This window comes from Haliotis rubra, unplaced genomic scaffold, assembly GCF_003918875.1.
Source record: "Haliotis rubra isolate DU_JTF1 unplaced genomic scaffold, ASM391887v1 Scf124, whole genome shotgun sequence".
Lineage (NCBI taxonomy): Eukaryota > Metazoa > Mollusca > Gastropoda > Lepetellida > Haliotidae > Haliotis > Haliotis rubra.
In genome coordinates, this window is record NW_025765159.1 from 1418456 (window position 1) to 1445287 (window position 26832).

Consider the following 26832-nt stretch of genomic DNA (forward strand, 5'->3'; position numbering starts at 1 on the left):
TACTATTGTGTGTATTTAGATGAAATACGTCCCAAGCAAACTGCTGGTTTTGTCCCGACAGATTCTGGGTTTGAATAATTCAGAGGAACCTGTGCTGGTCAACCACAGGAAATCCAGAAACATCCCCAGAAACTAAAGGTGGTCCAGCTGGTCTTATTGAGAATTCCAGGTTAAAATTGGTCCTCAGGTGTTCTGGTCGTAATATGGGGATTCTGTGTTTAAATAGGTCCCCAGCAATCTATGCTGGTCGTATTTAGAGATTCAGGGCTAGAATGGATCCCCTGTGCTGGTCTTGCAGTGGGATTCAGGTTTAGAAATGGTTCCCAGCGCAGCCTTTGCTCTCCATGGTGTAGTGGTAAGAGCATCCGCCAGGAGAGCGGAAGGTCGCAGGTTCGATCCCCGACCGTGTCATACCAAAAGATGTTAAAATATGGTACTTGTTGGTCCCTGCCTGGCGCTCGGCATTAATGGGTACAACAAGGACTGGTCGGCTCGGAGTCAGTATAATATGTGTGAGGGGTATTCATGCTTCACTGCGACATGGTATCTCAGTGGGCTAGCACTATAACACCAGCTTAAGTCTGGGCTAGTACAAGCAGCCGCACATAGACATAAACACGCATGCACATGGTCATGAGCGAAATATTTCTTGAGCACGACGTTAAACCCAATTTCACCTCACCTCACAGCCTTTGCTTGATGTTGCTAGGTGCTCATAACATCAATCACTGGATTCCCTGGTCCAGATTACATTATGTACAGGCAGACGTCAAACAGGCACTGACTTTATTAGGAATCTATAATGTCTACAGTTTCAACAAACCCAATTTGAAGGATTCACTACAATTGTAATAAGAAAAACACTCAAGATGATAACTCAGTACGACAGACATAGTTTATTGTACTTAACAATACAATGGGGTAGGCACAGCTCAGATAAATACGCAATTTACAAAGCTCACAGGAATATATCAGATCAAGGTAATAATTACTAAAACATTTCTGTACAAAACTCAATATTATAGCAGAAATGAAAGAAAACCTGGTACATAGGAAACTTTTCTTATATTTTCTCCAGTTACTAAAAACCTCATACATTTAAGTATCTGAACAAAGAGATTGAAGACTTGTATTTTTACCCATCTACACAAGACCTGTTTCAAATGGTTGGTATTCTACAAATTGTTTACAGTCATGAAGATCAGATTATAGAAACAAATAACCATTACTCAATAGGTGCTGTAGAGAAGTTTTCAACAACTCACATGCTGCTGTCGCTAATGTAATCAAGCAATTAAGATACACAGTGAATGGAGGTATGTGGAAGAACATCAGGCAAAGTTTTCGATCTCCATGTTCAACAACCGGAAATGTCTAGTTTTCTATAGTTACTGTCTGTATTACATGATAGGTTACAGCCACACGACAATAACCTCTCCCCCATACTTTTCAACTTCCGATAGGGATATGAAATACTCGAACCTATTACATCAACATGTTAAGAGAAATGATACTTGTGATTCAAGAAACAATAAAGACATATCCCTATAAAAATTGAGTAATATGTTTAAAATAACTGTTCCTGATACTGCAACAAAACAATGCTGCTGTTAAGTTTTTATCACTTTCTAAGGAAAATGCGAGAAATGCAAGTAAGTTAACCCTGACATGCTCAATTTGTAACTCATTATTAAATCTCACAGACTCCATGCAAAACAAACACCCTTGTACCTATCAACCTAGTTTGAATAATGATAACCTACTTTCCTAGCAACTGTACTGTATTCATATGTCCAACAGACATCACACTTTAAAATTTCTATCTATGTGATAAATATTTAAATTAATGACAGTTTATGGGTACTTGGAATACATATTCATGTTACAAAGTGCATAACAAAAGTGATCATTGAAACCAGGTGACCAAATGTGCAGAGGTTAGTAAAAAGTACTTAAAATAGTTGTTAGTGATCATTATTACATGTATGAGATTTCATTGCAAGTGGAGTTTAATATTAGTAAACATGATGAATTGTTAGTACAGTTTCAATGAAACAACTTATTCATTGCTGAGGCACATATTTCAGAAGATCCTCCAGTTCAATCATTCATTATGTTGCCAATTCATAGAGACGATGTTCACAAAAATGCAATGGAAAGAAAATGTTCAGTAACATTTGAACTCTTGAAGATAAGACTGTTAAAACAATTTGAACTGATAAATTATTTTGATTAACTACGCAAATGTGGATTTGAATTATATATCATTTTAATTAACTACAAAATGTGGATTTGAATTAAATATCATTTTAATTAACTACCAAATGTGGATTTGAATTATATATCATTTTAATTAACTACCAAATGTGGATTTGAATTAAGTTATGTTAATGAGCATTTTATACACCTGTGATGATGAAAATGACATTTTACATAAAGTTTCGTAAATTGCCAGCTACAGGTGAGAATTCAGAAACACCAGTAAACATTGATCTGGTTGGTAAAACACTTGTCTGAAGCTGTTATCAATAACAATTTTAATAATATTTCAAGTCATGCAAAATGAAAAGATGTAAACATACATGGCCTTTGTTGTTGCTTGAAATTACAATGAGATGCGCACCATGTGTAGCGCTACGACTGTCGTAAGTCTATGTTAAAGTATGGGAGTTACGATCATCTTACGGCTACCATTGCCTTGAGGAACGGGGCCCCCAGGTCTGTAACATACATGTCATCATTCTTTACTTAACAGCGACACAAGTCCATGATTACAAGAGACATCCACAATCTAGTATAACATCTCGGGGGGGAATAGTATGTTGCCCTTTGATTGCACACAGGCTGAACTACATGCATACAATACAGTGCACCAGTCTAGTATTTAGTTGCTATAGATACCATAGATACCATGATATTGACATCAGAATCACTGCTACACCGTACAGATAAAGTTCAAGGATAATATCTTATTGCATAAGTTAACACAATCGATAGTCTGTGGCCTATGCTCTACCAAGGAAGTCAAGCATAACACAAGGGACTGGTTTCACAAAGCAGTCTTAACCTAGGGTTACATGGGTACAATGTGTAAAGCCCATTTCGGGTGTCACCTGCTGTGATATTGCTGGAATATTGCTAAACACGGCATAAAACTACACTCACTCACTCAATCACCTCAGCGATAAGATAGCTTTGTGGAAACAGACTGTGGTGAATTAATTTCCTTGGCTTACAGATAGACTTAATATCAAAAGGTAATGGGTCACAACCTATTGACTTGAGTAGTCTACTCAAACCTTTTCCTGTTAGAAGTTTAACTTTCAAATCCACAGTGCCATATTAACAGTCTTCCTGTTGGGAATTTCAATTCCTGTTATTTCTGTACTTCACCAGCAGTCCATTTTAAAACATCACCTTAGTTTGGGCTTACACAAGACAATCTTATCTGACAAAATGCTGAATAATTATCATATACCTGCATCAACAAATATCAGTATATGGTCTCTGATTACTGTTACAATCATCCAATGACAAATTCGTTCCATTCTGAAGCTGAAGAAGATCTTCTGGACTGCATAACATTTGGCCCCACATAATTGGCAGGAAAAATGTCCAACAAATGGTCGGCTAAGCAACATATGTCAAATATTTACTGAAAATGTTAACACACTTCTGAATCACCTAGAGGGGTGTCAATTATGCAATCATGTTTGCCTGGTACTCAGGAAAACAATGAATGCTAAATCCTTGTTGCACATCTTCGGTAAGTGATGGAATGATTCAAGCTTGCTTCCCTCTATGAATCCAGAATATGCATCTCAACCATATGAAGGGATAACCCGTTTCTGTTATTTATCAAGTACTGTACTTTCTGTTTCCTTGTGAGGCATTATGGGATATCACTGAGCCACAAGAAATGGGGCAGATCAAAAGCTGGATGTTGAATATAAAAATCCATTTCTTAAGTTTCAGGGTTATGAAATCTAGTTTTCCATACAGACAAAAATATTTTCAGGGTTTTCACAGTTCAGTCTAAAAATGTACAGTTCTTATCGCATCTGTACACGAGTGAGATGTAATATCTGAAAGCAGAATATAAACTGAAAATTTATTTACATCACATCAAACGTTTGAACTGCTCCCCAATATGACCTTCCTGATTCTTCTTCAGTGTAGCGTCAGGTAACTATCAAAACAGTCGATTTATTTCTATGTCCATTATATTTTTTATCATTTGACAATTGGTAATTGTGCTGTTTCTGTATTTCCCAAACATTATTATCAGTAAAACTAAATACACGTGATATCCAGCGGCAGCAGAGACGTATTTTTATAGTATACTTTGTGTCCTACTGACTACACCCATCAGTGGCCACATCACCCGCTACAGCACATTTCATCATCATCAGTCTCAATAATTATAAGCATCCTTACACAATCTGTCATTTTATCTAAAATACGCATCATAAAGTCATATACCAGGAGCACCATCCAAGTTGGTCATTTACACATTTCAATATCCTCTTGAAGCTAAAATGGAGTTATTCTGGAAATAAATATTCTATGCTTGATCTTTCATACAAAGATTAACCGTGTTGCATTTTACAGAGCAGAAAAGATATAACATACTAATCTGCTTTGCCAAGAATCTCCTGAATTAAAATTTAAAACGGAAAAGAAAACAACAAAAGTGAGTTATACACATGAACCTGACAACTCGGTCATCTCACACACACAACTATGCTGACACATGATTGAAAAAGTCCCTTGAATACCAGTTTTTCAATTTGAAAAAAGATGAACAATTTGCAATGCTATACAACATTCTGATTCAGATCAAAACTTGATCTCTGACCAGACGAGCAATGCAGGTCCATACTCCCCATCCTAAGCTCAAACAATACCAGCTGTACAATACAAAGAAATATGCTAAAACAGAAGTTAAGGACTGACTAATTCTTCTCTGAACATAAAGACACGCTTGTCCTTGTAGTGTATTCCTGACCCTCACAAAATGACAAAATGCAAACACGCTCCTCATTGAGCAATAAAATGTCCATTTTTATATGCCCCTACAAATAAGTATATTATTAAGCCCCTTCCCAGGAGACAGTGAAAATATGTGGTGACCTGCCCTATTTCCTCTGATCTCTCCCTGTGAGAAATGTCTGGGACTCGCTGCACAAAGAAATATTAGTATTATAACTAAAAACCTTGTTAAATGTTTAATTTGGGCGCTACGATCACCTTGACGCTTAAAAAGCTTTGGGCAATGGGATCCTTATCTCTAATTTGAATCGAATGAGGCAGTCCTTAACTTCTTTTGAACAGTATTTCTTAATACTAGCACACATGTGCTTTCCAAAATGGTGTAAAAACAAATGGATAAAATATTTCACTTAAAACAATTCATGAGTTTTATTTCATGCTATTATAATAATTCCATCTTTTTCATCTGACACTGGCAGGGAACCAGACTTCGTACACTGAACCCATGGTGGAGTCGAACCAGGACTTCAACAGTGAACACTTGAACCACGCTGCTACCCCACGTTCCTCTTACACCCCTCTGATTACAATATGACAACCCTCTTGCATTATGTGGAGATTCTAGAAGGAACTTAACTACAAGAACTTTCAACCAATCACATTGCAGCATACCTGTGCGCTGACCGTGGTGGTGTATCACAGCCTGTAAGAGCAAATCAATGTCTGTGAGATGTGATAAAGACACAACGTCACAGCTAAATCATAATAAATCATAAAATACAAAAACATGGTGAGCAAACAAACAAATCTACTTCAAGTGAGCTAACATCGACAATGCTGTTCTACAGGAATCACCACGGACACCACAGAGGTGCCAACTTCAAACAGGTTACACATCGCCCCTGACCACAACAAAAGCATGTGATCTACCACTATGTGAGCAAAGGGAACTAGGGTGAATACAAAGAGATCTACATTAGGCCAATTCAAATACATGTATAATTCTTGTTTCTCAAACCCAATGAAATAATCTTATGTATGTTTTGTTTAGATGTATACATCATTTAATTATTAACAAAAAAATGGTTTGGATCCATGTAAGCTAAACTATAAAAGTCCAGTGAGCATATGGAACATTTTATTTTCCAATTTACTGTATTTTTTAATAATTTTATATAAAATATATAGCTGCGACAAAAAGACCATATATATTCTTCCGTATCTTTTTAGCACAATTTACTCCTCACAGAATCACAAACCTTATTATGAAATTAGAACAATGAACCCACCCATGCACAAGTGGTGAGAAACAAGGTATCATTTTGTCGGCCTGACATCACAACAACAGAACAACCATAACACAAACATGCATACGAATGTCGACTCCAGCAGTGAAAACAGTCACTGGGTGGGGAGATCAATGGTACATCCTTGCTGATTGTGTAAGCTATCGGTATTAATTTTAATATCATTGAGATATTTGTCTCAAATATTTTCTTAGAACATCACTTTTCCTGATCCATCATTATCATAATTTTTTCTTCACTTCTTTTGAAGTGCGATTGTACTAACAATGTTTGTATCACAGAGTCTTGAATTTCAATTCTTTGATAAATCAACAACTTTTTCATAAAAGGCAAAACTGACGCTGACCTATCACCATTAGTATTGATTATCATTCTTAACAGTAGTAGACAATGCATCAGACATACAGTGCTTCCTCAAGTATGTCAACACCGTTCTGCGCAGTGACCACGATCAGTGCAGTGACCTTGACCTTGGTAATGGTTGACATATTTTTGGAATGAGTGAATGTTGACACACCGCTGCTAATAATTCCTGTCTCGGCATCAACTGATTATATTATGTGCAATAAAATCACATCTACTGACCCTTGACCTTTGACCTTTCAACAGATGATGGTGAAAAAAAGCAACGTACATCAATATGAGGACATGGTCTCATTGACTGTGATCATTCAAAAATATTATAAAAATCTAAAATGATATTGTGATAAAGAAATTCAGGGTCCTGAAAAAAACCCAGCGACATGGAACCAGTCAAAGGATTCACGAAAGTCCTGAACATTCTCAGTAATGCTTTGCAAAAGTGATCTAAGAGCACTATTAAAAAAGTGTAATGTGATCGCTTCTGGAATATTAATATCATAAGTTGGTGAGTGATGTTTCATGCAACTTTAAGCAATTTTCAGCAAAATGACAGGAATGAATTTACACATTGTAGTTATGTGAAAAAAACAACCTTAGTTGCGTTGTGACGAGCGAACGTTTTCACAAGTAAGCTACTCCACCACCCATCAACATTGCAAGACATGCAGAATAATGCAGAATAATGCATCATAATACAGATTAATACTGAACGCAGGACAATGAAAACGTTGACACGACCACATGTGACGATAATATGCACAGACATGATTATAACACAGATAAATGTACAGTTTCTCAGTCTACACTATATACACATAACAGATAATCTTTGAAAAAATAAATCTTAGAAAGTTAGAAATTTCCTTTATGAGTGCAAGCCAGCAAATACATTATGTTTCCTTTCTCTGGTGGGTCAAGGTTAAAGTTCATACATTTGGAGGGGTCAAGGTCAATAGGCAAAATGGGTAGAGGTCAAATACACACAAGACACTTTACAGTTTGTGGAAGAAGGGGAAGTTCAATACCGACAAAAACTAACAAATTTGGAAGATTATTTCTATTCTAATTAATGTCAAAAATGTTTTCTGAGTAAAGTTATACTGACTGATATTCTGAAAAACAAAACAATCGCCTTGAATAATACTAGGATTAGTGGAGTTGAGATTTGCTACATGATTGTGAATCTTTCATAGCAAACACTTCTATAGGTACATTAACCGCTTGAACACATACTCCGAGTATTCCGAGCTACTATTTGAAAAACAAAGCAATTCGGTGATAGAATCCAATTAGAAGTGTGGATTATAGGATTGTCTGATGATCTGATGAGGATGTCCACGAGAGCAACCATGCTGAACAATGGCACAAAAGTCACACTGAGATCCAAGGACAAGAGTTGTCTCCCTTTGCTTGTGGGGTTACTACAATCCTTCTGGCTTCTCTTTCGTGGTGTCGTACGCCCGGATGTAGTCAGCCTGAAACACAGACGTTACTGATTACAATCAAATCCATCTCAGCTTATGCTTACATCTAAGGTTCTCACTCTTTGAAAGTTTCTTTCAATAGATAATCTGAGAATTGTTCACATTTAGACAGTGTGTTATGATGTCCGATACTTCACACTATGTTGTGACATCTTTCCTGTTTTCTGTGCCTCTTTAGTCACTGAATGCTGCCATCTAATTGGTTAAAAAACATTCATCCTTTGTTTGATTGGGTGATGGCTGATCTACTGGCTCTTGATGGTGATAGGAATTAATTTGGAGTGAAAGAGTGAGTGAGTGGGGTTAGTTTCACGTCGCTTTTAGCACTATTCCAGTAATATCACAGCAGGGGACACCAGACATGGGCTTTACACATTGTACCCATGTGGGGAATTGAAACCGGGCTTCAGCCTGACGAGTAAACGCTTTAACCACTAGGCTACCCGTCCGCCACTGTGAGTACAAGATAACTTCCTCATAAGTTCCACCAAGCTTAGTTTTAACAAAGCTTTGATCAGTATTTCCCAAACACTTGCTGTGTCAGCTGTATATATGTGGAACGTTGCACGTGTCAGAAGGGTACGGTGACAAAGTAAGATACACTCATAGGTTTCTGGCATGCCCAAGGGCCATAACTCTGCTTGGCATATTTTGAACCACTGATGTCCTGATATGTCTTGTGAACACAGAGAAATGCATTGCCCCAGACAACTGTGAACTCTCATATTCAAGACATATATCTGACTTTCTATTGTGCTCCTAAAAGTTTATTCTTTGGAAAGCTAAAGTAATATTCCAGCTATATGATGGCGGTCTGGTAATAATCAAGTCTAGACCAAACAATCAAGTGATCAACAGCATCAGCACTGATATACGCAATTGGGAACTGTTGACATGTGTCAACCAAGTCAGCGAGTCTGACCATCCGATACCGTTAGTCGCCTCTTACGACAAGCATGGGTTACTGAAGATCAGTTCTGGCGCGGATCTTCTCGGGTCTGATAGATGGATCCTTGTAAAGTGAATAAAGGCAATTGCTTCCAACCACGATATAGTGATGTTGAGCTCACTTACCTGTGGTACGACTCCATGCTCCTCCTGTGAGAAGGCATACCCATCTGTAAAAGTCAACAGATCAATAAACTCCTGGTCAAAGACGGATCCACAACTGTGTCATTAGTAACAATAATTAAAATAAACTGACACAAAAAAGCAATAGCAATGTCACAACCACTGAGAGGGTTAGTACACAATACTTAACACACACCTAACATGCACAAATTTCACACAATTTCACACAACTTAACACTGACTGGCTGAGTTTTAGTTTTACGCCGCTTTTAGCAATATTCCAGCAATAACACGGCGGGGGACACCAGAAATGGGCTTCACACATTGTGCCCATGTGGGGAATCGAACCCGGGTCTTCGGCGTGACGAGCCAACGCTTTAACCACTAGGCTACCCCACCGCCCCCCAAACTTAACAAAATAATATATAAGTGTGTGTATTTACATGTATGTACATTCATACACTTGGATCTTAAGTACATATATCTCATCTACCACTTAACTTTAGATAAGGATATTCCGAGTGTCCAAATGGGGGCAAAAATCTGATGCTTGGAGATGTTGGGTGAACATATGGGATGCTATTTGGCCATGGATCTGACCCCAACATGGACACTGAGAATATTGTAATTGAATAGTTAATTTCATTAATCAGTCTAGGGTATACAAACATAATCATGTAAACTAGAAACAGCGTCAAATAAACTGAAAATGATTTTATTTTGCTATTTATAAGACTGTACCCTAGTTTGTTCTTGTTCCTGTTCCTAGTTTGTTCAAGAACGATCAAGCAGTACAATGTGAGTCCTCTTTACAACATACATACCATGTGCTGTAAGCCTTCACAAACATGTGCTATGCCTTTTCAGGCACAAACAATCCTATCTTCTTAGATTTGTTCATAACTATTCCAAAGATAAAATATATAGAAACAAAATGATGTTTCGGGTTTCAGTATGTTGGAATATTTCTTTAATCGGGGATTGAACATGTAATTTCAGATCTGAAATAAATGGACCCGTTTCCTCCTTGTAGCGCTAGGTATTTATCAATAGTCATGTTTGTAGATTAATATTTTCAAACATTATACATGTAAATAAGGCAAAACTGTGTCATAAAGTCTGAGAAAACCAAATCATATAAATCCTTCCTGAGTGTTGGCCAAAACATAAGTTAGAGGATGATAAATATCATACGAGAACGAAATCTTGACAAAGAAATACAAACTGGCAAAGAACATTGTGAAAATTTGTTATGTTCAGTCTTGGATTGGTCGTTCTCTTGGAAACCAACATATGGGGAATTGAAAAATTAAATTTGACTATTTGGTTGTGCTCCCCCAAAGATATGCCAGCTAAAGATATTCACATTTAGAGTTAAGGCCAGACCAATTTTATTTCTTGTTTTACCGATCCGCCCGTGGTATTTTTTCAAGAATAAGAAAAAAAAGAAAAAATTAATATTCCCCGCTCAAGAAATAAAATGCTAATGTTTTTATTGGCCAAAAATGTAAACTTACAAGAACTTTTTTTAGATTTTTTTTTGCCCCATATACGCTTCATAAATTGCCAAAAGTAAAATACTTTAGTATTTAGTAGGAATATTACTTTGATTGGTGATTTTTTTTTTTTTTTTTTTCCCTCCTGCCTTTAGGTTTTCTGAGTACAAAAATCCGTAAAACAAGAAATATAATTGGCCTGGCCTAACATAAATTTCTCGTCTCTGCCTCTAAAGTCACAAATCTCCATGAACATAGTTCTAAAAATATATTTTGACCTTGTTTAGAAATGTGGCATCCATTATTTGACAAAGGCATAAACCTGTATACCTCACAGTTCATGCATGTCATTTAACAGAGATGGCGCCAACGATTAATACATTCAGTATTGTTTACAACATAATATATGAAGAGTACAATATAAAGATCTGGGCACATTTGAGAGTGTTAACAATAGATTTCACTATGTTAATGTTATTAAAATAACCTGCAGATGAGGTAAGTTTGAAGTTTTGAATGGAAATAGTTAGTGCAATGCTATCAGTTGTATTTTCATGATGAATTTCCTCCACTGTGAATTAAAGAAAGTGGAGAAAGACCAACAGAAAGAACAGTGGTTGGGTCAACTGGTAAAGTATGCCATTTATTTCTTTACTTTCTTTTCTAACTTTTCCTAATAAAATCTGCTTTGTTGATGATACCAATAGCCTGAGATGTGTGAAAGTCTACACAATTCAAAATATTATAATCTGTCAGAGGTAATTGAAAAGGTAGAAATTTGTATTTAGCTGCTAGTGAGAGTTAGGAAAGGCAGGACAGGCAACTGGATAAGGTTTGAACAAAACATAAACATTGAGGAAGAGTAATAAATGTTTGTACATTTCAGTTTACCAAATATCTCTAACCCTACCGTAAAACAGTCTAAGTAAACTTAGGCTCAGTATTATTTGTTACACTGCTATACTGAGTCTAACAAAACCTAGTAGAAGGCGACTGACCAATCAGAACACAGCTTACCAACTCGCGAAAGTTAACATTCGCACATACCGCTTGAGCCTTTACCTAAAACTCAAACGATTCCGAATGCTATTTTCCGCAGAATCGCTTCCAAGTGATACACGCAATGAGTAAACAGTCGCTGAAAATAGCGTTTTTGTCAATATTCAAGGATGTCATCATGCAGAAATATAAGCTAATAGTAACCATGTCATTAGAAACCCCTAAGTGTATATACTGCAGGTCAAATATCTGGGTTTTATGCAGATTTTGGTTTGTTGATAGATCAGTGTCAGCAACCAGGAAAGAGAAAATCCAAAACCGTTTTGTAAGTCCCGCCAAACCCTATCAAGTCGTCGTTGTCTGATTGGTTCAATCCGTTCGGCCGTCTCGTGTTTGATTGGACGGTCATAGGTCGCTCAAAGGTTAGCTGACGCGACGTTCTACTAGGTTTTGTTAGACTCAGTATAGCAGTGTAACGAATATATACTGAGCCTAAGTTTACTTAGACTGACCGTAAAATACAGTGAAAGTTCACTTATCAACATGATGGTGTTCTCACTGAAATCATCTGGACTATCAACATTTTGGATTACCGAATCTGACCACAGAGTAATGTCACTTTCTTTATTTTTAATTTTTACCAGCAGACATCATCCAGGAAGTGGTTTACCAATTTAATTCCACTGAAGAGCAGCAAAAAGCAAATCTTTCAGCATATATTGGCAGTAAAAGTGGTGAATGATACTTTAGTTTCTCCCTTCCCCCTCCAAAGGTAACATTTGTAAAAACAATCAGTGATCCAATTTAAAAACCAAAAACAAGCTGATTACTGTGGTGTGAGTGAGTATGGTTTTACACCGCTTTTAGCTATATTCCATCAATATCACGGCGGGGGACACCAGAAATGGGCTTCACATATTGTACCCATGTGGGGAATCGAACCCGGGTCTTCAGTGTGATGATAGAACACTTTAACCACTAGGCTACCCCACTGCCCCAATTACTGTGTGGAGCATCTAACAGTAAATGACATCCTCTACACTGGACAAACTAAAGGTAAACCAAAGAGCTTCAGACAGGGAAATTGGAGGACAAACCCATTAAATGACTTGATCTGAAAGAAGAGACCAAACCAAAGTTCCTTGTATTCAGTCCAGCAACATGAATGCCATGTAACATTTTGTTGGATGTGAAAGTCATTTCTTGAAAACAACATTTGTTTATCTTTTAAGATAAAATGGAAATTTATCCTGTGCAGGAAAAACCTGAAGCTACAATAATTATTGCCAAGATTATCACACATTCAAACATGATCCACCAGCAATCCTAGGAGGAAGTGCTCAACTGGAGGTCAGTGTCATCATCATCATCATGGAGTTCATCCAAGACAAACAGGACCACTGGTACAGCCCAGACTAGCAAGGTCCAAAAACATCTCAAGTTCAAATAAAACATGATCCTTAATGATAGGGTTGAGATTACCAACCACAGTGAATAATGACAAGGGTTCACCGATACATCCTAATCTTGTGTTTGTCTACAAGGATTCACTGATTCACATTGATTCTTTACACTATGTATGACTTACTAGTATAAGGGACTGTACAGTATAAGGGACACACTATAAGGGGTGCATGCTATATGGGACTGTATTAATTATATGGGTTGTACACTATATGGGACTGTACACTATATGGGTACACTATAAGGGACTGTACACTATATGGGACTGTACACTATAATAAGGGACTGTACTATATATGGGACTGTACACTATAAGGGACTATATAAGGGACTGTACATGGGACTGTACACTATATGGGACTGTACACTATATGGGACTGTACACTATATGGGACTGTACACTATATGGGACTGTACACTATAAGGGACTGTACACTATATGGGACTGTACACTATATGGGACTGTACACTATATGGGACTGTACACTATAAGTACAGTATATAAGGGACTGTACACTATAACGGACTGTACACTATAAGGGACTGTACACTATATGGGCTGTACACTATAAGGGACTGTACACTATAAGGGACTGTACACTATATGGGACTGTACACTATATGGGACTGTACACTATAAGGGACTGTACACTATAAGGGACTGTACACTATAAGGACTGTACACTATAACGGACTGTACACTATATGGGACTGTACACTATAAGGGACTGTACACTATAAGGGACTGTACACTATAACGGACTGTACACTATATGGGACTGTACACTATATGGGACTGTACACTATATGGGACTGTACACTATATGGGACTGTACACTATATGGGACTGTACACTATAAGGGACTGTACACTATATGGGACTGTACACTATAAGGGGCTGTACACTATATGGGACTGTACACTATATGGGACTGTACACTATATGGGACTGTACACTATAAGGGACTGTACACTATATGGGACTGTACACTATATGGGACTGTACACTATATGGGCTGTACACTATATGGGACTGTACACTATATGGGACTGTACACTATATGGGACTGTACACTATATATGGGACTGTACACTATATGGGACTGTACACTATATGGGGGACTGTACACTATATGGGACTGTCCACTATATGGGACTGTACACTATATGGGGACTATAGACTATATGGGACTGTACACTATATGGGACTGTACACTATAAGGGGCTGTACACTATATGGGACTGTACACTATATGGGACTGTACACTATATGGGACTGTACACTATATGGGCTGTACACTATATGGGACTGTACACTATATGGGACTGTACACTATATGGGACTGTACACTATAAGGGACTGTACACTATATGGGACTGTACACTATATGGGACTGTACTCGTGTTATGTATTTGTCTGTGTAGCAAGTCAGTGACTACTTTCATAAATAAAATCAAGACCGTTGATCCTTGTAGTAAAAACATCCATCAGAATAAGACCATGTTTCAGGCCTCACTGCAAAAACATTATTGAGCTAGTGAGTGACTTTGGTGCCACACCCCTTTAGACAGTGTTTCAGTCACATCATGGGGGGTCAGCTAAGTCCGTAATGAAGCTGGTCTCCGGCAGTCACCATCCAGGGAGACCAAGAACATGTACAGGCGCTGACAGAGCTAGAAACTAATTTCAAACCATCGATGATAAGTTTCATGCAAAAGAGACTGACCACTGCACAACACTCTCTTCAACCTATTTCACACCTCATCTTGCTATGCAGGCAAATCTGTAACCATGGTCACCACAGAAGTGCAGCTATGGGTACAGCTACACCACCTTCACTCCTTCCCACCCAGTGATGGCCAGCATAACACCACTGCCTCACGCTAATTTGAATAGTATTTGACTTCACTTTCCTCTTGCTTGTAAACAAACATGCTTCTTCTGAAATCAAAGTGACTGGCCTGTTGAAAGCCTTTTGGTGCACTTCAGATATTGATTTGAAATTTTTTTTCTAATATGACTTTAATGGTGACGATGCTAACAATATATTTTTATCCATCAATGTGACTGTAATGTTATCTTCGATATACCGGTACGAAAAGGATAAACATAAAAATGGAAACAGTAGTTGTTTTTTTTGTTGACATTTTCTCAGTGAAACTTCATGACATATGCCATCTATATGTGCAGACGCATCAATCATGAAAGTACATATTAAATGGTCTGCATCATATATATCCTCATATATTGCTGTTCTGTGGTAGAGGTACCAGGCTAGCCAAACTAAACTGGGTAGGAGAGAGCAATGTCAATCTGAGTGCTACAAAAACAAGGGAATGTTGCTGTAGTAGGAAAGGGGAGATAATCCAGGATGTTCCTCTCACCTCTGGCAAGTTCATGTCAAACACACATCGAAACTAACACCGCTAAAACCTATTTCATGTTTCAGCTACTGTCATTAATAATGAACAGAATTATTAGTACCATCAAGCAAATTATGTAATGAATAGTTATGGGTTAATGACAACTATCAAAGCTTTTTTCAGAAAAATAAAATTGTAAGAGACTGGAGCTTGTTAGCGATACTGTCTCTTTAGCTGATTGCTACATGCTCAGCAGAAAAAGTAAAGGATCATGACATTTTGGGATTTATTTATGAAACTGTGTACTTACTCTTTACTTTAAAATATTCCCAAAATATCTATGACCCCTTATTTTTACAAAATTAATATTTAATAGTTAAGTATCTACTAAGAGCTGGAATAAATCCTTGTCCCCTAAGAGTCATGCAGGAGTGTCAGTGGGTGTCATGTCTCCCAGTCCTCCCCGACTGTTCAGTGTATCAGATCTCCATGGTCATGACAGATGCACCAATTTGCCACAATGCTTTGCTTTGGAAGGGACATCACAATCTCCATATTTCCTATCTTATACTTTAGCACAAAATTTCTCTTCTTCATCCATACAACAATACAATCCTGATGCTAAAACAAATTCCACTGTTCTTTCATCACTGTAACAAGTATATAAACTTTTCTGTAAAATCAAGACATCTTGCAGCCCCAGGACTTCCCTACCAATCTTAGTTCCCAGGAAATCATCAAATAAAACTGATGGAGATATAACTCTTATTGCCGTATCAGCCATCTGCCAGCCATTCACAGCAATCCAGAAAACATCTCCTTCAGTCTCCTGGTTTGACTTCATGAACAGAAGGCTCAAATGGGCATTTTCCCAATCTTGACTCTAGATCTATGCTGAACTCGTGGTTGATTTCAAACTTATAACCAAAGAATTCTATACCAATTCATAAAACAATAGTGATAAAAAAGATGAAGCTTGTGATGTTACGTACAAAACAAAGGTAAGTTTGTGAATGGGCCCAGGTTATGTATATCATGGAGAACTTACACACTGTATCGTCAAGGCTGATAACAGGCACTTGTAGCAGAAAATGACAAAACATTATGTCAACACAATGCAGTACGTCACTGGTTGCGTCTCAGACAAGCTACAAGTGCCTGTGTGTGCTCTTCGTCATCTTAGCACCAAGACCTATAGTGGCCAATGTGCTGTGACGGCTTGGACTGAGAAGATCTGAATAAAATGCTTCATAATAAGATACCCACAGGTTCACAGCAAACAAATTATTTGTTCCTTTCAAAGTTTCTTATCCTTTGTCCAAATTATTTTGTGGTAGGGAATTCTTCTGACCATGAACATGTTATTTTATTAAAGTAAATATTAATAAATAAACATAAGTCCAATCACAAAGCGCCAAATTCCATTCACAAATTAATGCTCATAGTGGTACATTATCCTTTGTGTTCTGTTATCACTGTGAAGATCAGATAATTGATTGGCTGTGACCACACGATAGTACTCAATATTTGTTAAGGACCACACCTTTGAAGGTGACATTTTGGTGCTTAGCAATTGTTGAGTAGTATGTTTTGTTACATAACTACTTACAGTTAATACGCTGATTGAAAAAAGATGTATGAATATTTCATTTCCATCAGGACGGCCAAAAAGTAAACACAAACAGTTCTGACAAAAAAAAGAATTGTTTAGTTTTGTTTACAAGTCAGAAGAACAGTTTGTTTCCTTGTCTGGTTTTCTTGACCAGTACAAAATGGGTACAATCAATATGTTCTTAGCCCTGTTTAGAGGCTAAAAAACAAACATGAATAAAAAACATAGAGACAACTAAACAATTTTGGCTGTCAGTTTGAAAATACCTGTTGAGCTAGTTTAAGTTTCCGAAGTTCTTGGCAAAGATAAAAAAATTAAAAAATTATAGCAAGAAAAGGTTAAAATAAGCTTATTTTAAGAACCAAATATTGTTGAAATATTGCATAGAAAACCCAAATATCTCAAACTACAAAAACCAAAAAAATAAGAATAGGCCTAACCCAAAGAGATTTTACCAATTTTAAAAACTCTTAGTGAAGAATAAATTGGCTGAATAAGTGCAAACAAAATCCTAGGCACAATCATCTGGCTATAAAAAAAACAATACTGTCAACTGATTGTTAATAACCATCTCCCAAGTAGTGCTATCAATATGCGAAGTTGTGTTAGTATTTGTTGTCATGGCAACAGGTGAGCAACAACACGCAAAGACTCAGTACTACGACCAAACTTACTTGACATAGTGGGTGATGGCTGTTTAAAACAAGCATGCACATTGTAAAAAATAAAGTGGCCACAAAAATTGCAAGGGAGTTCAAGGTCATTCACACAAATCTTTGATGCGACTGATCAAACACTGAACTTTGTACCTGTTTCCAAGTTGAGGAATGAAATGATGCTATGTTAGGAGAAATATATGTATATTTTTCATATTTTATGTGTGACTTGCTGTTATTTAGCCACAAACCCACAGACAGACACAATAAAGAGAAACCCCACCCGACCCAAACCGAAACCACCCAAAACAAACAAATACAGAGGCATTCATCCTTGTGCCTTGCAATTGTCAAGCCAAAATGCAGGCTGATGGTTAATAGCATGAACTTGATGCCATCAACTGGGAATCAACTAGTCCACATCTGACATTAAACACACATGATACTTCATCCAACAAAGTGAGTGAGTGAGTGAGTATGGTTTACGCTGCTTTTAGCAATATTCCAGCAATATCACGCGGTTGGGACACCAGAAATGGGCTTCAAACATTGTACCCATGTGGGGAATCGAACCCGGTCTTCGGGCAACTCTGACGATTTGTTTAACGCTTTAACCACTAGGCTACCCCACAGCGCCTCATCCAACAAAGCACACAGGGGATCAACTTGTCCACATCTGACATTAACCACATCATCCTTCACCCCATAATATGTTTTTGAAAAGCCCAACCCAACCAGATGTGAAATGAATGCTTGCCACTATGACAGTTGTACAACTACAGCCTATCCTTGTAGCTCTCTTCTGTGACTTCTCAACACTTTACAACAAACAACACTAGCACCATCTACGTGGGTGGGTGATAAATCATATAACTACACAAAATATGAGGCATAAGTTCAGGACAATGTGGGCCATCAAATGAAGTGTGAATGACAATCAACCCTGTCAATTAAACAACTTAAGAAGACATTTCAACTCTGCATGAGTAAAGTGTTATCGAAAATCTTCCAAAATACAAAAATAATGTGAATGGCAATTGTTAATTTCAAGTGAGAAACACAAATTAGGATGTAAGTTTGCGAAAACAATGTTATACTTAATATTAAATGCTTAATGTTGCAAAGTTGAAGAAGAATAACGACATTAGTTTTTCAATTCTTATTGAGCAAATAAACAATTTTGTCAAACCAAATCTTTTGTGCCCTTTGATCCTTAGATTCAAAATATGCAATTGTTGATACTGTCTTCACAAAACTAATTACTAATGACTTAAAACACAAATTTATACTACAAAATATAAATAGTACTAATTCCAAGAATAAAAATGTATGTAATTCTGAATAAAATAACTCATAAAATAATAACATTTGAAAAATAAGAAATTACATTGACACTACCAACTACCAATATTATATACTGGTACATCTCTTAAAATATCTCAATACAACAGAGAATTACAGCATCATGCACTTGTAACAAACAGATAATCCTCTGAAGAAAAAATACATAATTCATAATAAAACATGATAGGAAATCTTCAAATTTTGATGTTAACACTATTTGATCTGTCACAGAACCCCCTATGAATCAGTAATGTTTTATATTCATCGTCTGAGCATACTGTACTTTCCTACATTGAAGAATAATTAGATCTGAACACAGAGACTTTTTTCCAATCAGATCTACTGGAGGGAACACTCTGCCAATTGAAACATAAAAAGGGGATTTTTAAAATTTGTCTTTGTGCATGACCCACTAGTGAGAGAAAAGTACAACTACTTTGTTTGTTTGTTGTTTAACAGTGCATCTAGCAATGTTTGAGCTACATGAAAACAGTCAGTAAATAATCAAATCTGGACCAGACAATCCAGTGATGAACATTACGAGCTACAATCTACACAATTGGGATGCAAAGACATGCATCAACCAAGTCTGCAGAGCCTGATCACCCAATTCTGTTAATCGCCTCCTAAAACAAACATGGGTTGCTGAAGACCAATTCTAACCCAGATCTTCACTTTTACCCTTGAACTGGGTGACAAGGATCCCTTCAACTAAGGGGCAAATATCCCTGCAAGTGAGAAGGATCCATCTGACTAAAGCACAAGGATCCATCCAAGTGACAAGGATCTTTCCAAACTATGGGGATAGGGATCTGCCAGACAAAGGGCAAGGATCCATGTGATCAATGTGTTGTTTAACACATTGACTGCCTATTACGAGTATACTCGTAGTATCAATTCAGGCACAAGAAACAAACAGACGATTGCTTTTTGTGCCTGTTTTGCCAACATGTGAAACTTGTTTTAAAATACCACTGATATAGCTACGAGATAACTCATAGTGGCAAACCCAGCCAGAATTGATACTACGAGTATAGTCGTGATAGGCAGTCAATGTGTTAACTACAGCACATGTGGTCATCACAGGTGGTGGACCCGATTGGCATCATTGGGATGCCTTAAGTTAGCCTATTTAAACATATGGCTATCATTTATTGTATGCAGTGCAAAGCTGTGTAACTGCCTGTAACAAGCCACACAGGGACATCAGTCATGATTGTCAGACTCAGTGAGTGGTTGATTGGTTGATTGGTTGATTGGTTGAGTAAGTGTGAGTGAGTGAGTGAGTCAGAGTGAGGAGTTGGGATTAACACAGCATTGAGAAATATTTCAATAACATTATTGCTTAATATGGTGGGGAAGTGGTGGGTCAAACCAGCCAGCACTAACAGGCCAAGCATCAGCCATGGAAATCCCTGATTTGAACACAGAAGATCCTGACATCATTAAGGGACATAACTCTGCTCCGTGACTTTGAATGGGGTTAGGGAATGAGAAGGGGAGGTTGAGGTTGAGGTTGAGCAGATGAAGTCTGGAACTGCTCACCTGTCAAAAGACGTGAGGTTGTCATTTCTTCAAGAAAAAGATACTTTTGAATATTGACTTTGGATATAAGTGAATTTTTATTTTTAACATAAATTGGAAATATGCAAATTCGTGTAATACAGTGTACTCTGTCAATACCGCATCAGTCGGACCAAATAAAAATGCCGGTTTTGACAGAGTGCCGGTTTAGCTAGGTTCGCTTTATGATAAGTTCGCTGGTCGGACTGAAACTTTGTGCCGATATAGACAGAGTGCCGGTGTTTACAGAGGCCGGTATTGACAGAGTCCACTGTATATGTTTTATCTTGAATGGAAGTTAGTGGATCATTCAAATATACACATTGCCATTTAAAGCAATATAAACATATTTTATACAACTGTATTATTTATTTCATAAAGTCTACCTTTCCCAAATGAGCGACTCAGACATGAACAATGAAATAAGCTTTTTGTAAAAACTATTGAAATGCAGCAGAGGGAATAGCAGCATGTACAAAAAATCAATTACGTTCTGCACTGGCTGTAAACCAAAATGGATATTCGTTACATTAAAGAAGAAAAGAAGATTGTTGATAGATAGAAATCTCATAAGACATAAAAGAAAACCTTGATTCTTGGACAATGTGTCTCCTGATAACCCAAGGCAGTTGGGCAGCTGAATGTTTTTTAGTGGAAGTGAGATTAGAATTTATCATCCAAAACATGCCAAGGAGATATGCTTGGATGAGATGAAATGGCTACAAAAAGCAGTTCCCACGATGCACAATGAGTGTCATCCCTAATATACTTGTAGCTGAAGCTGTTTAGTTTATGAACAAAAACAGATGGACGATAAATAAATTCTCACCCTCAAACTCAAATATATGACAAATGTTTGATAAAAAAAATACTATCACCAAGGTTTTGATATTTGGAACTGTTATTATATTTTGATAAATTGATCTTGAACATACTGTATGTTCTGTGGGAATTGTTATTTGTTACCTTAAAGTCAAATAAACTGATTCCTCAGAACAACAGTGATGATGGCTGATTAAAAAAAATTAAAAAGAATCGCAATCTCAAACTGCTATTACAGTTGACCTGCCCACAACAGCTTCCAGACAGAAGGCCTGAATCCTAACTAGCTCAGTACGACCTATCTACAGAATACAGAGGGTAAAGTGATAATGTTACGTCTGCACTACATAGCCAGGTAAACTTAGGTAGGTCTTTGATCAGCCCAAAACAAGGGGAGGTTACTCTAAACTGTGCAGGTCAACTTACGTGGTTGATTTGAAGAGGGTGGTATTCTGCCTGCCGACCGCCCAAAGAATGAACATCCAAGAAGACGTGCTCGCTCTGTTATCGGTCTGAAATAGAAATTTGAGAAAAAACTGAAGAGTCGCAAAAATACACTAATTCTTATCACAATCAGATCACACCAAAGTTATATTTGAAATGAAAATTCCCAAGTTTGCTTCAGATCTGCAATGTGCATATGCCAGCTAAGAGATGAGATTGGTCCTTTATTTATTTTATTTATTCTTTTAAAGTTCAGGGCTGATATCTGCCATCAACTCTCACCTCTTCTTTTTAGGAGATCCATTCAATATGGCTTCTTTATTGGCCAGTTCCATCTCCTGGACATACTGTCTCTGGGTCTTGAAGTAGGTTCTCCGTACACTGCAAGTTGATCAGGTCAATCAGTACAATGAAGCAGCATGGGTCCCACTTTCATACTTCTATTTTATTGGCAGAACATCACAGTTCCCAGTTTTATTACTGAACAACAGTGTTCAAACTCACATACTAGAACAACATAGTCAATATTTTCATGTGAAAACCGGGTTTTCAGGCCATGCCCTAGTGACAGCTGGGGTTTGAACCATGTCCCCACTGACAGCTGGGGGTTTAGGCCATGTCCTACTGACAGCTGGGGTTTAGGCCATGTCCTACTGACAGATGGGGGTTTAGGCCATGTCCTACTGACAGCTGGGGGTTTAGGCCATGTCCTAGTGACAGCTGGGGGTTTAGGCCATGTCCTACTGACAGATGGGGGTTTAGGCCATGTCCTACTGACAGATGGGGGTTTAGGCCATGTCCTACTGACAGATGGGGGTTTAGGCCATGTCCTACTGACAGATGGGGGTTTAGGCCATGTCCTACTGACAGATGGGGGTTTTATTGGCAGAACATCACAGTTCCCAGTTGTATTACTGAACAACTGTGTTCAAACTTACATACTAGAACAACATAGTCAATATTTTCATGTGAAAACTGGGTTTTCAGGCCATGCCCTAGTGACAGCTGGGGTTTGAACCATGTCCTACTGACAGCTGGGGGTTTAGGCCATGTCCTACTGACAGCTGGGGGTTTAGGCCATGTCCTTGTGGCAGATGGAGGTTTAGGCCATGTCCTAGTGACAGCTGGGGGTTTAGGCCATGTCCTACTGACAGCTGGGGATGGGGGTTTAGGCCATGTCCTACTGACAGATGGGGGTTTAGGCCATGTCCTACTGACAGATGGGGTTTAGGCCATGTCCCACTGACAGATGGGGGTTTAGGCCATGTCCTACTGACAGATGGGGTTTTATTGGCAGAACATCACAGTTCCCAGTTGTATTACTGAACAACTGTGTTCAAACTTACATACTAGAACAACATAGTCAATATTTTCATGCTAAAACTGGGTTTTCAGGCCATGCCCTAGTGACAGCTGGGGTTTAAACCATGTCCTACTGACAGCTGGGGGTTTAGGCCATGTCCTACTGACAGCTGGGGGTTTAGGCCATGTCCTACTGACAGCTGGGGGTTTAGGCCATGTCCTACTGACAGCTGTGGGTTAAGGCCATGTCCTTGTGGCAGATGGGGGCTTAGGCCATGTCCCACTGACAGATGGGGGTTTAGGCCATGTCCTACTGACAGATGGGGGTTTAGGCCATGTCCTACTGATGATGGTTGGGGTTTAGGCCATGTCCTACTGACAGATGGGGGTTTTATTGGCAGAACATCACAGTTCCCAGTTGTATTACTGAACAACTGTGTTCAAACTTACATACTAGAACAATATAGTCAATATTTTCATGTGAAAACTGGGTTTTCAGGCCATGCACTAGTGACAGCTGGGGTTTGAACCATGTCCTACTGACAGCTGGGGGTTTAGGCCATGTCCTACTGACAGATGGGGGTTTAGGCCATGTCCTTGTGGCAGATGGGGGTTTAGGGCCATGTCCTAGTGACAGCTGGGGTTTAGGCCATGTCCTACTGACAGCTGGGGTTTAGGCCATGTCCCACTGACAGCTGGGGGTTTAGGCCATGTCCTATTGACAGTTGGGGGTTTAGAACCATGTCCTACTGACAGATGGGGGTTTTATTGGCAGAACATCACAGTTCCCAGCTGTATTACTGAACAACTGTGTTCAAACTTACATACTAGAACAACATAGTCAATATTTTCATGTGAAAACTGGGTTTTCAGGCCATGCCCTAGTGACAGCTGGGGTTTAAACCATGTCCTACTGACAGCTGGGGGTTTAGGCCATGTCCTAGTGACAGCTGGGGGTTTAGGCCATGTCCTAGTGACAGCTTGGGTTCAGACCATGTCCTAGTGACAGCTTGGGTTCAGACCATGTCCTAGAGACAGCTTGGGTTCAGACCATGTCCTAGAGACAGCTTGGGTTCAGACCATGTCCTAGTGACAGCTGGTGGTCAGACCATGTCCTAGTGACAGCTTGGGTTCAGACCATGTCCTAGAGACAGCTGGTGGTCAGACCATGTCCTAGTGACAGCTTGGGTTGTCCTAGTGACCATGTCCTAGAGACAGCTGGTGATTCTGTTTGCGTCATCACACTTACACTTTCCAGGAGAAGTCTCGGAGGAGAGAGGCAAAGGGGATGATGACGAGGCCAAGCCAGAACACAGAGCAGCCGTAGACATGACGGTCCTGAAACAGACAGAGTGTTGCATCACTTGGTGTAACATCAGCATCAGGTAGATCGTCATCAGGTGATGGTGAGTAGATAAAATAAACACCCTAACTTAGCATGAAGACTTTCACAACTCACCATTCCCAGCATCTCTGGCGCCAGGTTGACGGTGGGGAAGACGTGGCTGTAGACAACCAGGAAGAGGAACCAGCAAATGATGCTCCCCCAGATGGCCAGGTGGGTTAGCTGCACAAACATACATCACAACATTAAACATATATTTCCAACAATAAAATTGGTATTACAACGTACTCATGTAATATGGTAGACTGAACTCACAGGACATAATAGACTGAACCCATATGCTACAGTAAGCTGTGTTAGGGTTGAACCCATATGTTTTGGACCAATATGTGTGGGAACACTGAACCCACACATATCTGGTAGATATAACCCACATGACAGGGGAGACTTAACCCATATGACAGGGGAGACTTAACCCACATGACACTGCAGACTCAAACAGTATCACACAGTAGACTGAACCCACATGCTTGGTAGACAGAACCCACATGTCAAGGTACACTGAACCCACATATCAGGTAGATTGAACCCATATGACAGGGTACACTGAACTCACATGACACTGCAGACTTAACCCACATGTCATGGTACACTGAATCCACATGTCATGGTACACTGAACTCACATGTCACGGTAGATGGAACTCACATGACAGGATAGGCTGAACTCACATGACACTACAGAGTCAACCAGTATCACACAGTACACTGAACCCACATGACAGGGTAGACTGAACCCACCTGTCAGGGTAGATCAAACTCACATGACAGGTAGACTGAACCCACATGACAGGTAGACTGAACTCACATGACACAATATACTCACCCAGGTCCAGGCTCTTGTCTCCAGTCCAGCTTTCAGACAAACCGTCACCACCACATACTGACACAAACAAGCAAACACTTTGTAGGAACAACTTTTACTAAATTCTGGTCATCTTGTCACCTTTTGTTTATATAGTCAATTATATGCATTGTAAAGTATGTATAAATGCAACAAAAGTAAAGAAATTATACATAAAACATGATTTCAAAATATTACCATCCATAGTGAATCAGCTGTTTCAATCAGAGGTGATCATTGTGATTTGAAACCCTGACCTATCAGAACTGAACATTTTCTAAATTTATGGCATAATCACCATTCTTTATTTATTCAATTCATAATAAAATGTCCACCAACATAAGTATAGAGATCAATAAAGAAAATTATTGGACAAAAGAATCATTTAAAGAATGCTAGGTTTAACATAATGAAGATGGATATTCTACTTACTGTGTACACAAAGTTCCCCATGAAGAGATAGTCCCCAGTTTTACCATCAGAGAAAGCAACATCTGAAGAGATACACAACATACTTACAAATAATCACACAAAAAACATTCAACACATGAAAGTACATCTTAGTGGGCAGAACAATAACATTCTATATATTGAAGAAGTACTTGAGGTTCTAGAGGTACTTGTTTGCAGTCCCATCAAAGGAGTAATTATCTCTGTACTTAAAACAATGTCTTGAAGAACAGAAAATACAGCCTAAATGGTAAATCATCTTGCAACACTTTCACACAGATTTGGACTTTCTCAATTATCAAGTTGTTTTGTCCCATTTGTTTCCCCCTTGATGAGGTTTTGGACAGTGCATAATGAGCGAAAACTGTGTTTTCCAAAAACAATACATCCCAATTGCATGTGTGTGTAGGGCTTGTCTTTTCTTGATAGACAAGACCACACCTCACTCGTCTCTTTCAACAATTGAAACGTAACCTCAAAATAATATATTTACTCAGATTTTTTGCTGTGCCCTTTTACACACAGACCATATCTAAGTGAACCCGACTTATAAAACCTCACGATTCCCTTTAGTGTAGATGTAGCAACAATTGGTATACAGCATATTTGTCCGTCTGATCTTACCGGAATCTCTCTAGGAACCTGAGACATATCAGTCACTACCTTGTTTCAGCGACAACAACGGCAGCCAGAACAGCAGGATGGAGTGGAAGATGGAGTTGATGATCCAGAACCAGAAGACCTACAACACAACACGCATGGATCATAACATGGTAGGCAAACTGATGTCAGCATCCAGGTCTGGCAAGATCTCCACCCATACTCACACACATCAACATCCTGTTGCACTG

At 38.5% G+C, this 26832-nt stretch overlaps 1 protein-coding gene across 1 annotated transcript in view; it reads right to left on the minus strand.

Moving 5' to 3' along the window:
- Positions 1-877: 877 nt before the first annotated feature.
- Positions 878-26832, minus strand: part of LOC124266219 (phospholipid-transporting ATPase IA-like) — a 124624-nt gene continuing 98669 nt past the window's right edge. The window contains 9 exon segments of the mRNA XM_046701030.1: positions 878-8137; positions 9221-9264; positions 21964-22049; positions 22264-22362; positions 24533-24621; positions 24743-24850; positions 25514-25570; positions 25964-26025; positions 26645-26723. Coding sequence (XP_046556986.1) covers positions 8084-8137; positions 9221-9264; positions 21964-22049; positions 22264-22362; positions 24533-24621; positions 24743-24850; positions 25514-25570; positions 25964-26025; positions 26645-26723 — 678 coding nt within the window. The 3' untranslated portion in view covers positions 878-8083.